Source organism: Saimiri boliviensis, chromosome 19, assembly GCF_048565385.1.
Source record: "Saimiri boliviensis isolate mSaiBol1 chromosome 19, mSaiBol1.pri, whole genome shotgun sequence".
Classification (NCBI taxonomy): domain Eukaryota; kingdom Metazoa; phylum Chordata; class Mammalia; order Primates; family Cebidae; genus Saimiri; species Saimiri boliviensis.
Window position 1 is genome coordinate 14,137,944 of NC_133467.1, and position 18,239 is coordinate 14,156,182.

General features: G+C 35.9%; 1 protein-coding gene across 5 annotated transcripts in view; it reads left to right on the forward strand.

The window, feature by feature from the left end:
- Positions 1–18,239, forward strand: part of ACBD6 (acyl-CoA binding domain containing 6) — a 206,990-nt gene that overhangs the window by 68,341 nt on the left and 120,410 nt on the right. For all 5 annotated transcript variants that reach the window (XR_012514970.1, XR_012514971.1, XR_012514972.1 and 2 more), the window contains one exon: positions 10,651–10,756. Coding sequence is in view for 2 of the 5 variants with exons in the window: in XM_074389563.1 (XP_074245664.1) it covers positions 10,651–10,756 (106 nt within the window). In the remaining 3 variants the exon portion in view is untranslated. The remainder of the gene's footprint in view (positions 1–10,650; positions 10,757–18,239) is intronic.

Below are 18,239 nucleotides of genomic sequence, written 5' to 3' on the forward strand. Positions count from 1 at the left end.
AAAAGCCTGTAGAATTTCAAAGAGGTGCTTTCATCATTGACTTATAAAGTTTCCATTTTTAAACAATAATGGATTTTGAAAATATTTCCCAAATATCTTTTCATTGGCTGCTCTCTAGTCCTGATTATAAATGGAAGAATATAAGTATAAAAAATTAGAATGAAAGTGATTTTTTATGCTTTAATTTTGTATTCTTGGTGAAATATGAACTAGCTTGGAAGTAGCATAAAAGCCTGTCACACATAAATTATACTCTAAAATTTTCCTGAAGGAGATATGATTGGAGAAAAAGCTGTAACTTACATAGTTTTGTTGTAAATTACTTCTAAAATCAGATGGTATAAAATTCTATTTATTTATTCAAAACTTCACATTGTTAGATTGCAGCCGGTTTTTAACAAATCTGCTTAAAGATTCTTAAACTTCCAGAGTATGTGTTACACATATTTGTGTTTTAAAAAATGAATATTCAGCTTTTTATGCATTTAACAGGCCAAGTCATTCTGGGACACCACTATCCTAATGACACTAGTGCCTTTAGCACCAAAAAGCTTCCCCCCATCTGTTTGGCTGCTGGTGGTGTAATACTTGCCTATTTCACCATGTTGCCTGTGATCAACATTGTGTTAACACCTTGATGATGGGTGATAAATTGGATGACATATGTCTTGTTACATTCTGGTTATTCTTTGAGGACTACACAAGTGTGTATAGGCAAGTGGGCAACTCCCCCTGGAGAATCTGACTGCTCAGAATGAACTTGAGTTATGGATTTATTCAGCCTGTAAAACCTCAGCTGGCATAAATAATTGAGAAAGCAAAGGTTTGTCTTTGGTGCATACCTCAGGGACTCACGGCTGCCTTCCTCCTCTCTACCTCCCTTTCTTATGAAAATGATTCCAGTTGCACTCCTAGATAATAACACACCAAGCAATTAAAAGCCATGGGTGGCTGGAGAGAGGAGAAAAGGTTTAGTTAATGAGCTTTTCCTCTTCCAGTGCCCATGAGAGCCTCAGGAATGACAAGGCGATTAAAGCGAAGAGATAATTATAGATTATGTGAAAATGGGTCCCCTGGGACACGTGGGTCTTGACATAAGCAGTAACTGTTGTAAAAGTCTCCTGGCTCTCATATTCACCCTTTTCTGGTGTGCTTCATTTACCTCCAGTGTGCTCAGTGTCATCATGCCAACCAAGCATATACACAAATCTAGCCCCTTCTGAACCAAGGGTCATTCATCAACTAAAGAAACTTCCTCTTTCTTTTCATTCTTCTTTTTTCTTCTCCTCTTTCATTTTCCTGCTTTACTCTCTTTCCTGTCTAGCCCATCTAATTTTTCTTTCTCTTTCCTATATCCTTTATGTAGTACCTATGAAATTCTTATTTACAAAGTTTGGTGTATGTATGTTTGCATATATAAAGATATATAGAGGTTATGAGTATACTGTATCCATTACAGTAATAAGCAGAATATGTATTACAAATAATATGAACAGGGCCCCTTACCATCTCATCTCATGCCAGTTTTCCACTCCGTGTTTGCTCTGTTCCGACCACATTGGCTTATTTTTTTTCCTTGAAGTCCCAATTAATATTTATTAGATTAATTGACACTTAGGTAGGGTATGAAGAATGATCCCCAGCTTACAACGTATGCTAAATTCTTAATAATGATGATAGTTAATATTCATTGACCATTTATTATATGCTAGTATAGTATCCATACTATATCTATTCTCTTAATCTTTAGGATGACCATATTAAATATAGATGCTATTAGTATTCTTGTTTTACAGAAAAAGAAACTGAAATTCAGAGAAGTTAGCTTACTTGCCCAGGGTCACATAGTAACTCTGCTCTTAATTACTGTGCTATACTGGCTCTGGAAATGTTTGAGGAATTATTATAATCTCTAATTAATGAAATGAATCTGATAGTTGTTACTATTTAATTTGGTAAGTATTTTCAGTTAAAATTTTTAAAATAAAATTTTTTTCCATTTAATGTTTTAAAAAATGTACTTCACTGGTAAATTCTGAGACTTTTGGTCTTTCATTTATCAATATACAGATGATGATACTTCCTTTGGATCAGTTGTCTTACTGATTTTAGAATTATCTTAATGGTTGAGAATGTAACTCAGTTCTGTAGAGACTTTTAGGAAAGTGAATCTGTGCTTTTTCTGATATGGCCACTGATTTTCCAGAGATTGATCAGAACTGAACTACATTTTATCTTACTGGCATTTAAATAAAGTATCAGAAATTTTTAATCAACTTTGTTTAAAGTTAAGCAGCTTTTAAGGGGTGAAAATGCATTTTTAGTAAATGGTGATTCTTTGACAACTTAAAGCAAAAGGAAAGTAAAGGATCTATACCTGGAAAATGCAATGCCAGCAAAGGATGGTTTGATAAGTTTAGAAGGAGGTTTGACTTTAGAAAGGTCATGATAATAGGAGAAACAGCTTCTTCTCACCAACAGGCAACAGATGAGTTCTTAGATGCCATAAAAATATTACTGAAGTGGCAGAAGAAAATTTAGGCAGTACTATTCAGGACATAGGCATGGGCAAAGATTTCATGACAAAAATGCCAAAGCAATTACAAAAAAGCCAAAATTTGCAAATGGTATCTAATTAAACCAAAGAGCTTCTGTACAGCAAAAGAATCTATCATCAGAGTGAACAGAGAGCTTACAGAATGGGAGAAAATGTTTGCAATCTACCATCTGACAAAGGTCTAATATCCAGAGTCTACAGGAACTTAAGCAAATTTATAAGAAAAAAAAACATTAAAAAGTGGGCAAAGGACATGAACACTGTGCAAAAGAAGATACACGTGCAGCCAACAAGCATGAAACAAAGCTCAACATCAGTGGATCATTAGAGAAATGCAAATCAAAACCACAATGAGATACCATTTCATATCTTTTAATAGAATGACTGTTATTAAAAAGGCAAAAACAGATTCTGGTGAGATTATGGAAAAAAAGGAATACTTTATACATTGTTGGTGGGAGTGCAAATTGGTTCAACCATTGTGGAAGACAGTGTGGCAATTCCTCCAAGATCTAGAGGCAGAAATACCATTTGTCTCAGCAGTCCCATTACTGGGTATATACCCAGAGGTATATAACTCATTCTGTTACAAAGCTATGTGTGTGCATATGTTCATTGCAGCACTATTCACAATAGCAAAGACATGGGATCAACCTAAATACCCACCAGTGATAGACGGGATAAAGAAAATGTGGTACATGTACACCATGGAATACTATGAAGCCATAAAAAGGAACAAGATTATGTCCTTTGCAGGGACATGGATGGAGCTGAAAGTCATTATCCTCAGCAAACTAATGCAGGAACAGAAAACCAAATCCCACATGTTCTTGCTTGTAAGTGAAAGCGAATGATGAGAACACGTGGACATGTGGAGGGAAACAACACATGCTAGGTCCCTTGGTGGGGCGGGGCGAGGGAGAGCATGAGGAAGAACAGCTAGCTAATGGATGCTGGACTTAATACCTAGGTAATGGGATGATTTTGCAGCAAACCACCATGGCACACATTTACCAATGTAGCAAACCTGCACATCCTGTACATGTACCCTGAATTTAAAAGTTGAAGAAAAAAAATCATTGAGGAGAAAGGATATCTATTTGCATGAACAGGTTTTTAATATAGACAGAAGTGCCCTATTCTGAGAGAAGAAAAAATACCACAAAGGACGTTTATTAGTAAGGAAGAGAAACAGGCACCAGGATTTAAGGCAGGAAGGGATAAGCTAACTCTGTTGTTTGCTGCAAATTCAGGCAGGGTTATGATCAACACTACGCTTATCTATAAAGCTGCTAACCCCTGTGCCTTGAAGGGAAATGTTAAACACCAGCTTCTGGTCTTTCAGTTGTACGGGAAGAAGAACTGGACAGTGAGAACTCTTTTTCTGGATTAGTTCCATTGATGCTTTTTCCTTGAAGTCAAGAAGTACCTTCTAGTTAGAGGACTGCCTTTTAAAGTTCTTTCAACATCAGACAATTCTCCAGCCACTCAGAAACTCGTGCATTCGACACCGAAGGCATCAAAGCAATATGTTTGCTCCCAAACACATCTCTGATTTGGCCTTTAGATCAGGGGTTTATAAGGACCTTTAAGGCTCATTACACATGGTACTCTGTGGAAAGGACTGTCAATACTATGAAAGAGAACCTAATAGAACATCATGAAGGTCAGGAAGGATCCATTGGAGATGCCATCATTATAGAAAGAGCCATGAAAACCATCATGCCTGAAGAAATTAATTTCTGCTGGAGAAAACTGTCTACATGTTGTATATGAGTTCACAGGATTTATGACAGAACCAAGCAAGGAAATCTTGAAAGATTGTGAGCATGGCAAAAATGTGTGGCAGGGCAGGGGCAGAGAGTTGGTTTTAAGATATGGATCTTGAAGAAATTCAAGAGCAAATAGACACCACACCAGAGGAATTAACAGAAGACGACTTGATAGAACTCAGTACTTCCAAACCAGATGGATATGATGAGGTACAAGATGTGGAATAAACAGTGCCAGAAAACAGATTGACATTAGACAGTCTTGCAGAAGCGTTCTGATTATTTAAGACTGCTTTTGACTTTTAGGACCCTTCTATGTTATGGGCACCCAAACTAAAGCAAATGGTAGAAGGAGGATTGGTACTATGAGAAAAACTTTTAGAGAAATGAAGAAACAAGTCAGGCAGAAATCAGGGTGTATTTTTACAAAGCTACACTGAGTGTGCCTGCCTCACCTGCCACCTCTTCTGCCTCTGCCAACCCTGAGACAGCAAGACCATCCCCTCTTCAGCCTATTCACTGTGAAGACAGCAAGGTTGAAGACCTTTATGATCTACTTCCACTTAATGAATATATATTTTCTTTTTCTTATGATTTTCTTAGTAACATTTTCTTTTGTCTAGCTTACTTTAAGAATATACTGTATAACGCATATACAAAATTTGTGTTAATCATTTACATTATCGGTAGGGCTTCAGGTCAACAGTAGGCTACTAGTAGTTAAGTTTTTGGGGAGTCAAGTTACATGCAGATTTTTACTGCAGGGGGTCGGTACTGCCCACCCTCCATGTTGATTAAGGGTCAACTTAGATAAATTCCTTTGGTCATTCACTACATTGGGTATTGTGTATTTTGAACCTACCTTATTACCGTGTCGACTCCTGAACACCGTTATTTAAATAGCACTAAGAAAAAAAATGCCATCATTTAATTGTGAGTTGCTGCAAATAAGATTCATAAGAGATGTTAACATGAAAAAATTTCCATTTAGAATAAGTGAAATATGACAAGGTAATTAATAGTTTCCAAATGTCTCTCTGTCATCCAGGGTTTCAAGAACAATTTTAAGAACAGTGCAACACACAACAAAACACTTTATTAAGCACTTGGATATGAAGGCTAGATTTCTTGAACATGGTTACTGCCCAAGAAATGTTTTGCCTTTTCCAGGGATTAAACCAAGGTTTTTCAGAAAAGGGTACTATTTGCAAGGTTTTACCTGAGCATCACAGTGTAGATTCTCATTTGTTGTCTTTGGTAAGATTGAGAGTCAAAAACAGTATCCTACAACATAAAATCCACATCTGTAATTTTAATTAGATATTAATTAGAAGTGGGGGTTTTCAGTGTGCTAAGTATGGCAGCCATGACTGTTTAGTCCTTGAGTTAGAAGTTGATTTTACCTATTTTGCTCCTTCCAGATAAGTCTTTTTCTTTTTTCCTTTTCTTTTTTCTTTTGTAAGAGACAGGGTCTTGCTCTGTTGCCTAGACTGGAGTGTAAGGGTATAATCATAGCTCCTTGTAACCTGAAACTCCTGTGCTCAATTGATCCTGTCACCTTGGCTTCCCAAATAGTTAGGACTATAGGCACACACCACCACACCCAGCTGATTTGAAAATAGTTTTGTAGAGGCAGGGTCTTGCTATGTTGCCTAGGCTGGTCTCAAAATCCTAGGTTCAAGTGATCCTCCCTCCTCAAACTCCCAAAGTGCTGGGATTATAGGTGCGAGCCACCACACCCAACTCCTTATAAGTCTTAAACCAGCTTCAACACCTTTGAATAAGAATTTTTTTTTTTCCAGGGATAGAAACATCTGTAAGTAAATTAATATATGCCCGTATGATTATTTTATATTTATAAATTAAAACATTTTAAAATCTCAACTTATAAAATATTGATGGTTTCACCATATCAAAGATTATATAAAATTGTATTATTTATAAAATGAAGATTATATATGTGAAAAATTATAATTAAAAGAATCAACATTAGACTTTGAGTTTTGTGTTTGGCATACACAGAATGTTGAAAAACAGTTGAAATCAGTGAGATGGCAGCATTATTTTCTAACATTATATTTGAACAGAATACATTCCTTTGCCTTTCAGATCAATAATGTCTGGCTGTACATCCACCAAGTAAATTAGGAACTTAAATTCCTACAAAGAAGTAATATTTACTAGCTGAATTTTGGAAGATAGTGTGCAATGCAGTCTTTTATCCCGGAAAGACTTCCTCCAAAGGACTGTCACAGAGTGGCATTTTTGGTGAATTACCATTGATCAGGGTCCATTTTTCAACTTCAAAGATGTAGAAAAAAGATCCATAGATGGAGCAGACCTTTAGGGACAAAGTTAGAATAATAAAATTGGCCCAAAACTGAGATGTAAACTAAAATGCTTATTTGTTTACCAAAGGGACTATGTCTTTATAGTGAAGTGCTAGATCCCTCCTTTCTGAGAATTGAATAGTCCAGAAAAACAGATTGATAGTTAAATGATCATTTATGAACATAAAAATAGAGCCAGGGAAAGTGTATTATTTTGAGGATTGCCTTAGCCATGGTCCTGATGAGACCTCATGAACGAACTGTCTTCCACCAGAGAAATCCCTCAGAATGCTGTTGGGCGTCAGTCTTTTGATTATACCTCCTAGAAGTATACTAACTGTAGTAAGGAGAGAGCTGTAATGCCTCTCCTTTACAAACTAGGAGAAGAGTGTTTGAGCAGAGGGAATGTGGAAGAGAAGAATGGTAATGAAATACTTGGCACAGGAGCCCTTTCCGGTAGATCAGTTTAATAAAGAATGCATTTATCTCAAGTTCAGGAGCTGGAAATTGAGTCACTTAAAATGATCTATACCTCCATATCCTTTTAAAGGTGTTTGTGTATCCTAGAGCCCACATATATACATTCCTTAGTTTGAGGAATTATGGCATTTGTTTGTATCTTTGTAGATACTGGCTTACTTTCTTTGAATTTTCATTCATGCAATAAATACTTATTCAATTGCCTACTAGAATACTTTGTTTTATATCTGATTTCCAGTTGCTTGATAAATATATGAATTGAATTGAATATTTATTGAACGTGCCTGTTAAATAGATTTCCAAGCTAGTTTTCTTCCATAATTTTTGTAGTTAAATGGACTTTATATGTCTTGCCATGAGACCTATTTGAAATATTCTTTTGGCAAGAAGATGCCATCTGAGTAGAAATTGGTACAGATAACATTTTTAGAAATGGGCAAGGATCTTCCTGTTATTGGGTGAAAAAGATAACCATATTTAAACACTATTCCTCTTTCCCATAAAGAGTGCTCTTATGTTTCAAAAGAATTTCAAAGAAACCAGTGATTATTCCTTCAGGTATATAAATATATTTTCTGTCAACTTCAGAAAAAAACTATAGTAATCTAAAGAAGAGACTTTCTGTTTTGTGCTAGAGATTACATGGGACGTCCTTTAGGGTAGCATCATAAAGATAACTCACAGTCATCTATAGGTAATTAAATATGATAATTTTTAGATGCACATTCAACAAAGAGGGAAAAAGATAACAGTAAAAAATCAAGAAAGGAAAATAAAGATGTGAAAAGACACTTGTTTATTAAAGGCTCTACTGTATTTCATAATGGTTGGATTCATTTGCACGTTATTTCAGATAAGCATGGATACAATGGGCAATATAGACTATGGAAGACTGTATTGAGCTCTTAGAGAACTGTAGAGAGAGAATTTAATTCACACATTGTACATGATTTTGTTGGGGTGGAAATATGGAATGATGTTGCTCCAGCTGTTTCTTCATTTTGGCCACTAGGTGGTGACATTGTGTAAAGACAGCTTGGTTGTGGAGGGTAAGATACTCAAAATTTGGTGTGGGACTGGATATCTATAATTTTAATATTCATCATTCAGCCTTGTGACACATTTTTGGTGATTTTATTGGACTTCTCTTTTTAATATTTATATGTGTACACTATCCTGAAGTATTTTGTTAATATCTCTGTGCCTAGCATATTTAGTGATGATAAACTATATATGATAAACAGATACTTAAGCAAATGCCACCTGCCCTCCAAAGAATTCACATAGCAAAACAAACTAATCGATACATTTGATGTGTCTAAGAAACATATTTAAGATATAGTAAATGAAACAAATTTATGTGTTTTTATACTGTGTTTACCTTTTTTTTTTTTTTTTTGAGTTGGAATCTTGCTCTGTCACCTGGCTGAAGTGCAGTGCCAAGATCTTGGCTCACTGCAACCTCTGCCTTCTGGTTTCAAGCAATTTGCCTTTCTCAGCCTCCTGAGTAGCTGGGCTTACAGGTGCTTGTCACCACTCCCAGCTAACTTTTAGTAGAGTCAGGATTTCACCATGTTGGCCAGGATGGTCTCGATCTCCTGACCTCATGATCCACCTGCCTCAGCCTCCCAAAGTGCTGGGATTACAGGCGTGAACCACTGTGTGCGGCCTATGTTTGCTTTTTTTTTTTTTTTTTTTTTTTTAACTGCTTATAGCATAGGTATACATGAAGAGGGGCCACTCCAAAAGTCTTTTCATCTGTGAATAACCCTTATATGTTGCTGCATGTGGGTAACCCGCATGTCAAGGATCCTTCTGTGTCCTACCACCAACTTCCCATTATTTTCTAATTCAAAAACAATTGGTGACTAGCATTGTAGTATTCCCATGATTTAAAAAGACTCAGTCCCTTCTGTAATGGTTGAGGTTGGTACCTCTTGAATTGGTGGGTTCTCTGTTACTGGATTAGAAGAAAGTAGGTCCCTGTTACCCTTAAATTGAGTCTCTGAAGGCATTCTTTCATAGACATGGTGTTTTTAATGGTGGTTAAATATGCCTAAAGTGGTATTATATGCAGCCCTACTTTTTAAAATCAGAATTCTCTTTTCTGGGGTTTGGCCTCACTTCTTATTTTCTTTACAGAATAAGTGAAAAAGCATTTTCTCTTCTGTACAACAGGACCTTTTCAAGTGACCATATAGTCCTATTAAACATGATTTCTTACTTAAAACCTACCTCATTTTCTCTAACATGAAGCAAGTTATTTCTGCTCTGTTCTCTTATAGTCCTTTCTAAGGATCCAACTTTTACCTTAAGTTAATCATGTGTAAATTTTTGTTGTCCCAGCTATACTGTTTGTGTCTTAAAGGCAAACTTTCTGGCTTAGCCTTGTATCTGTTATCAGTAAATTCTTGTCCAATGCCTTACATGTAGTAGGTGAGCTCAATAAAATACTTCAAATGCTTAAGGAACACTTAGATGGCTGATGCCAAAGTTGTGTGTTTTAAGATAATTAGCTATGACTGGAAATAACTTTCTTTATGGCACAAGATGTTTAGATTGGCTTTTAAGATTGAAGAACTCCTGTGGCCAGGTGTTTTGCTTTCTGATGAATGAATGCTATGGCATTGCAGTTTATAAAACACATTAGTTTGATTTTTGGAACTCAAAATGCATTCCTTTATACTTTATAAAATTCAGTCCACATATGGGGCAGTTTTGTTGTTAGTATTCTAAATTAGTGATCTTTATGGGAGTCACTGATTGTTCTAAGACTCTGATTGAAACAGTTCTTCCCCCAATGCATGCAACACCCAGAAAAATGGGCATGCCTTACAAAGATAATTCTGTACATTATTTAGAGAGCTCATAGATTTCATGTTAAGAACTTCTGCTTCAGATTTTGGAATAGACTGCAGCTGATTAGTCAAAAGGCAGCATAATATAATAGAAAAATGTACTATATACAAAATCAGTTGATCTAAGTGAGTTCTAGCTCTTTTTCTACCTTTGATAAATGTAGTACCATTTGGCAGGTCATTTAACCTCTCCTTTTTGCCTGTTTCTTCATTTGTAAAGTGAAATTGTTGGATGAAAGATTAAGTGAATTAGCACATGCAATATACTTAGACGAGTGCTGGGTGTGCTTCCCAGTTTTTCCTTCTAGTCTTTGATTCTACTATCTTATAAAGGATTTCTGAATTTTAATGCCCCTCCCCCTCTTTGTCCAATTAATTTTCTTTCCTTTAAGAGAATTACTTTCATATGTATTTTTAAAACTTGAGTAACAATTAATTCTCTTATCCTGTAAGGCAAGTAGGAAACTAAGAACTTTAGCCTTTTCAGGAGTTAGATATATTACATCTACTGAAAAATTATTACTGTTAATGTAAAATTTTTTTATAAACAGATTCCGTTAACACCTATGTCAGCAGCAAACAGATGGTGTTAAAAATATGTAACTTTTACGTATTACCCAGTAAGAAAACACCTTTCTTTTTTTTTATTCTAGGGAAGAAGACAAAAATATATTTGATTACTGCAGGGAAAACAACATTGACCATATAACCAAAGCCATCAAATCGAAAAATGTGGATGTGAATGTGAAAGATGAAGAGGTATGAAAAACATGCCCCATTAATTATTTTCCTGTGCATTATTAATTACTATCCTGTGCATTGTTCTGCCCCAGTGCCTTTTCCTAAATGGTAAGCCAGTGAACTACAACTCAAAGTACAGTATGGTTAAGAGTCCATCAGAATATTTAAATCAGATGGTGTTAGCTAGTTAAGATACTGTCTTTGATTATGTCCAACATATTTTTTATCTACGTTTTAGAAGTTAGTACCTGAAATTTGTAGGGGTCTAATAGCTTCCATTTGTTTATGCTAAAGGGAGGGGTTATTAGCGTACTAAGTGAAATCTGTAGGTAATAGGAAAATCTCATTTATAAATAGTTTCATGTCTTCTGTTATACCTTGAACAGCTAGGTATATTGCTCGATAAATATCTCTCTAAAAAACTGTCAGAATTTAGGTAAATCAATAATTTAAATGCTGACCTACTTATTAAAGGAGTCCTATAGTAAATTACTTTATAAAATGTATTACCTCTTCTTTTTTTTTAAAGAGAGATAGGGTCTCACTCTGTAGCCCAGGCTGGAGTGCATGGTGCACTCATAGCTCACTGCATCCTCAACCTCATGGGCTTAAGTAGTCCCCTTGCCTCAGCTTCCCAAGTAGCCAGGACTATACACATGTACTATTACTCCTGGCTATTTTTTAATTTTTTTTTTGTAGAGATGGCCGTCCAGGTCGGTTTTGGCTCTTTTTTATTTTTGTATGCTATGGCCGTCCAGGTTGGTCTTGACCTCCTGGCCTCAAATGATTCTCCTGCCTTGGCTTCCCAAAGTGTTGGGATTATAGGCATGAGCCACTGTGCCTTGCCTATTACTTCTTAATTTATTTGTATTGTGAATAATACTATTCACATACTGAGTTTTGACTGAATTATAGTTGTTAACAAAGGAGCAAAATTTACTAATTGACTTCTAATCATTTTCTCATTCTTTAGAGGTCTAGTTTTTGGACTGATTCTCACTGTCATACTTTGGTGATGCAAGGTGGTAATTGTTAGGAAGAAATCATTAAGTGATCACAGATAATCTGTAGAATAGACAATAATCAACTTATATGTAATTCAGAGCTCCCTATACAAGTTAGCCCTTAATATTATCTCACCTTTAAGCAATATCTTTCCTGTGATAATATTGTCAATGGCATCTGGAATTGAAAATGTAAGACTATGATACTGCACAAATGGACTAGTATTACTGTGTGTTTTTCACTGAGTAGTGAAACAAACAGAGCTAAAAGATGTGGCTAGAGAAAAACCAGAAGTCAAATTGTGAAAAAAAAATAATACCAGGTGTTCTTCTTACTCTAATTAGGGTTCTTTTTTTTCCTTTTCCTTTTCCTTTTATTTTTTTTCTTTTTTTGGCCTTTCAGGGTCAGAATACAAGCATACCTCTGAAATAATGCGTATTCAGTTCCAGACCACTGCAGTAAAGTGACTGTCACAATAAAGCAACTCACATGAAATTTTTGGTTTTCCAAAGCATATAAAAGTTACACTGTACTATAGTCTATGAAGTGTAGAGTAGCATTATATCTTTTTTAAAGTACATACCTTAATTTAAAATAGTTTGTTAATAAAAAATTCTGACAGTCATCTGACTTGCCTTCAGCAAGTTGTAGTTTTTTTTTGCTGGTGAAAGGTCCTGCCTCAATGTTGATGGCTGCTGACTGATCACAGTCGTGGTCACTTAAGACTGGGGTGGCTGTGGCAATGTCTTAAAATAAGTCAGCAGTGAAGATAGCTACAATGATTAAGTTTTCCTTCATAAAAGATTACTCTGTACATACAATTACCCACTGTAGAACTTCTTTCAAAATTGTAGCCAATCCTTTCAAACCGTGCCACTGCTTTATCACTGAGTTTATGTTATATTTTAAATTTTTTGTTATTTCAGCAATGTACACAACATCTTAGCTGGAGTAGAATCTGTCTTAAGGAACCACTTTCTTTGCTTACCCATAAGAAGCAGCTCCTCATCTGCTCAAGGAACTAGGATTATAGGCACCCACCACCATATCTAGCTAATTTTTTTTGTATTTTTAGTACAGATGGGATTTCGCTATGTTGGTCAGGCTGATCTTGAACTCCTGACCTCGGGATCTGCCCACCTTGACCTCCCTAAGTGCTGGGATTGCAGGTGTGAGCCACTGTGCCAGGCCCTCAGCCTATCTTTAGAAGCTTTGAGGCCAGCTATTGACTTCTCTCCAGCTGTGTAAGTCCTGGATGGCATCTTCTTTCAATAGTAAGAGTAGTCTGTTTTCTCTACATTGAAGGTTGTTGTTGACTGCAGTCACCTTTATCAGTTACTTTAGCATGGTCTTCTAGATAACTTGCTGCAGCTTCTACATCAGCACTTGGTGCTTTACCTTGTACTTTTATGTTATGGAAATGACCTCTTTCCTTTAACCGCATGAACTAGCCTCTGCTAGCTTCAGACTTTTCTTCTGAAGCTCCCTTACCTTTCTCAACCTTCATAGACTTGAAGAGAACTAGGGCCTTTCCCTGGATCAGGCTTTGGCTTAAGGGAATGTTGTGGCTGGTTGATCTTCTATCCAGACCACTCATTTTTTCCACATAAACAATAAGGCTGTTTTACTTTATCATTTGTATGCTCACTAGAATAGCACTTTTAATTAAAAGTGCTCAAGAATTTTTCACTGGCATCCACAAGTTGGCTTTTTGCACAGGAGGCCTAGTTTTCGGACTGATTCTCACTGTCACTCAAGCTGGAGTGTTAGTGGAATGATCAGGGCTCACTGTAGCCTCTGCCTCCTGGGCTCAAGCGATTCTCCCACCTCAGCCCCTCAGGTAGCTCAGTCCACAGGTATGCACTATCACACCTTGCTGATTTTTGTATTTTTTGTAGAGATGGTGTTTTGCCATGTTGCTCAGACTGGTCATGAACTCCTGGGCTTAAGTAATCTGCCTGCCTTGGCCTCCCAAAGTGCTCGGATTACAGATATGAGCCATTGCACCCAGCCAAACTTCCAATTATTTTAATGTGTCTTTTGCACCTTACCTACATAATTCTAAATAATATACTTATATTTCTTGATTTTTCAACTTTAGACATTATTAATAGATTTCCTTCTGTGTTATATTTAGATATAACTGTTTTACTCATCTTCCCCCCCACTGACCCTCCTGATATAATTATGTCACAACTTTTAATTTCAGTTTTCTGATTGAATCTCTTTTGAATCTATGACTATGTAAATATGCATTGCTAAGCTGTGGATTCTACTTATATGTATCAGTCAGCTTTTGCTGCAGCACAAACAGCCCCCAAATTTCAGTTGCTTACAGCAACAAACATTTGTTTTTTTGCATATATCACTGTCTCATGAGATGAGTGACACCATCTCATTTATATATTCTTACAATGCTCTGACTTGATTTCTTGCTTTGTAGTAATTTGATATTTCAAAAGGATTTTGGATCAGTTGAGACAGTACATATATTTTAGCTGCTTTTATTGTTCTTAATAGTATGAGTGAAGACTGATGATAATATAACAAAGAAATGAATGAGCCACTTTTCAAAGTCACAGTTTTTTCACTGGAGGTATCTTGTGTGTACAATATGATGCCTGTTAATATTTATCTTTCAAATAACACATACTTTATAGAATGCATGTGATAATTTACAGAGTACTGTCATTTACTACTTTATTATCTTTACAACAGTTCTCTAAGGCAGATATTGTCATCATTTTACAGACAGGAATTGAAGTTCAGAGACCAGTATTTGCTTGCTCAAATGCATATAACTGCTACGTAGATGCCTGGTCTGGGGGAGTGTTCTTCCTACCACTAGATTTTATAAGGATAAATTAAAAGAAGGAAAAGAAGTATAAGTAGTTGTCCTTTGGCCTTCCTTGTGTTATGCTCTGATTTGCAATAATTTCTTTTATAAAATGTTACTGAAAGGCAAATCCACATGTGATGTTCACAAAGATCATTGGATGGACAACAGTGATGGGGTGAAATAAGTGCCTGGAATACAGATAGCTTACACTAAATAACACATATTTTGTGTTTGAAAAGGAAACGTATTGCTTCTGCCATTTCGGTACTTTGATGTAGTGCTGCTTTCCAGGTCTTCCAGTTTGTTACCCATGCAGCTACCTTTACTCTCAGCCTGCCAGAACGTTGTGTTTCATGAACAGATGAAGTGCTTACACATTCATAGACTGAGACGCTAAGAATTCAGTTGGGTTCTCTCACTGCTCCAAGCAGATTTCTGCCTTCTCAGCCATGACAACTCAGGCTGGGCTTTGAATATTGATGGCAAACCCTTTTATTATTAATCAGGGATTTGTATGAATTAATTTAAGAACATAAGGGAGGTGGGAGCTTAAAATGAAAATCACAGTTAACATCCCAAAATAAATAGTACTGCTTCATCACATTTAAAACTCTAGCAAATAAAACAATTCGGTAAGCCTTGATGATGGACTAAAAATGTGTATCCTCAAAATTAAAGTTCTAGTTAAATATTTTCAACCCTTTTTGTCCTTTTGACATTTTCTTCTTATAAGTTGGGTAACAATTATAGTTTTGAAAGGACATTCAGTTCTTTTTTCTATTTATCTGATATTTGAACTGGAGGTATTTCCCTATTGATTCCCTAGGATTCTCTGAGATAGTATACATTTTTGCTGAAAATGTTGATTCAGCAGATTCAACCTAATTTTATGACTGAAAAATCATATTTATTGCATTTAAAATTTGCGGTGAGCACATAAAGAAATTTAATTATAATAAAATGATAAGCTACGTTTGTATTCCCACACATTGAAATAAATACATATATTATTAACTGATAACTATGAATTTATAATTTATAAATTGTTACACTACCTGAAAAACATACATTTGGATCTAAATATTGTAGTATATGAACAAATATATATGAAATACCTTTTAAATAAAATGTATTTCATAGTGAAGTTATTTTCTTATGCATTAGTCTAATTCCTAGTGTACCTCTTTTATTCATTTAAGCTGCAGTTACTGCAGGTTGAATATTCCTCATCTGAAAATCCAAAATCTGGAATGATTCAAAATCTGAAACTTTTTAACAACAGCATGATGCTCCAAGGAAATGTTCTTTGGAGCACTTTGGATTTCAGACTTTTGGATTAAGGATGGGCAGTCAATAAATATATAATGTAAATATTCCAACTTATTTTAATCGAAAATTTGAAACACTTCTGGTCCCTAGCATTTGGCATAGGGGATCATCAACCTATGTATTTGTATTTCATAATGAAGTAGTATACCAATATAGTAAGGCATATATTTCTAATTTGAGAAAATTGCCTGGTATTTTGTACTGATAAATTAATTAGGGGACATTGTCTATATTTTTGCATAATAGAAAAAAGTTTTATAGTTATGCTTAGATGTTTCAAGGTCCAAGTTTATAGCACCATGTTATCATATGTACTTTAAAAAAATAAATTAAATGAGGCCAGGTGCAGTGGCTCACACCTGTAATCCCAGCACTTTGGGAGGCTGGTGGATCATGAGGTCAGGAGTTCAAGACCAGCCTGACCTAGATGGTGAAACCTCATCTCTACTAAAAATACAGAAATTAGCCGGGTGTGGTGGTGGGTTCCTGTAATCCCAGCTACTTGGGAGGCTGAGGCAGAGAATTGCCTGAACCCGGGAGGCAGAGGTTGCAGCGAGCTGAGATCATGCAACTGCACTCCTGCCTGGGCGACAGAGCGAGACTCTGTCTCAAAAAAATTTTTTTTTAATTAAATTAAATTACAACTTTTATTTTACTTTAAATCATTTGAGAAATGCTTGAAAATTACGTTCAAAATATGAAGGGAAAAGTTAAAGAGAAGATCTTAAAGGCTATTTATTTTTTTAAATGATGGTTCAGTTTTTATTTTTGACCCACTATTAGCACAGCTCTTCACACATACCATATATTTATGGTTTTTCCAAGAAAATATCTTTTAAGGGGAAAGGATGATTTCAGTAATTTTTACAGTATATTTAAAGTATGGGCAGAGTATTTGCTATCAAACATCAGGGTCAAATTATGTTTATATAATTCTAGTCACACGTTATTTCTCAGATCAGTGTACTATATAGTCAACACTAAATACATGCTTATTGATAGTATTTAAATAGTATTTTAAATCTTTGAAGTAATTTAAATGTTTCAGATCAAATGTAACAATGCAGTCTTTTAGCAAAATAGATGACATTATTCCAGTGCCACTGTTTATCATCAGTCCTCTCAAAAGCATTCATACATAGTTTATTGGTTTTCCATAGATTCTTATCTAATGGACTCCCAAATCCCACTTTTATTGGGCTGCTTCTTTAGTTATATTCTTTCCTTTCTGTCCTTTTGACAGTATAATTGTTGTCATTAGCCATTTTCCATAGTCTATTGATTCTTTCAGATACTTTGAAGAAGGTCACCTTTCTTTTGACTACCATTTCTTTCCTTTCTTACTTTGTTTTAAATCCACGGCTCATAACAGAATACAGTTTGCATGCTTTTGGCTTGATAAACTGCTGCAAACTCTGGCAAAACTGTGACAGTACTAATGTAACAGAAAAGCAAAGGATTAAGAGGCAGGGTCAGTATACTGAGGCTAAATTTATGCAGTTATATGAGATTTGAGGAAGGAAGAAAAAATGCATCCTCTTACTTTCTCTATCAGACTGTATGTTATTTTGGTTTTATAGTTGATTAAGATGTTAATTTGAAGGAACTTTGTTTATTCACACTAATGACTGAAAAATGCATTACAAATTGTGTATTAGGCTTATTTGCATTAATGTAGGCAGTGCTGTTTAAAAATCCAGCCTATGGTCATGCTTTACATCAGGAATTCAGATTTAACACAAAATCAGAAAATAGTGAAAACAGTTTAAATCAGGCTTCCCCAAGCTACGGCCCATTTATCCGGCCCCCCGCCGCACTTCAGGAAGGGGCACCTCTTTCATTGGTGGTCAGTGAGAGGAGCACAGTATGTGGCGGCCCTCCAATGGTCTGAGGGACAGTGAACTGGCTCCCTGTGTAAAAAGTTTGGGGATGCCTGGTTTAAATCCTGTGAGCCTTGGCAAATTATTTTTGGTATTTTTTCATTGTGGCAAAATATACATAAAGTGTAATCATTTTTAAATCTACAGTTCTGTGACATTAAATATGCTCACATGAGGCCAGGCATCGTGACTCACACCTTTAATCCAAGCACTTTGGGAGGCCCGAGGCTGGTGGATCACCTGAGGTCAGGAGTTCAAGACCAGCCTGACCAAACATGGTGAAACACTGTCTCTACTACAAAAATAAAAATTAGCCAGGCATGGTGGCACATGCCTGTAGTGTCAGCTACTCGAGAGACTTAGGCAGGAGAATCACTTGAACCTGGGAGGCATAGGTTGCAGTGAGCCGAGATCATGCCACTGGCGCTCCAGACTGGGCGACAGAGTG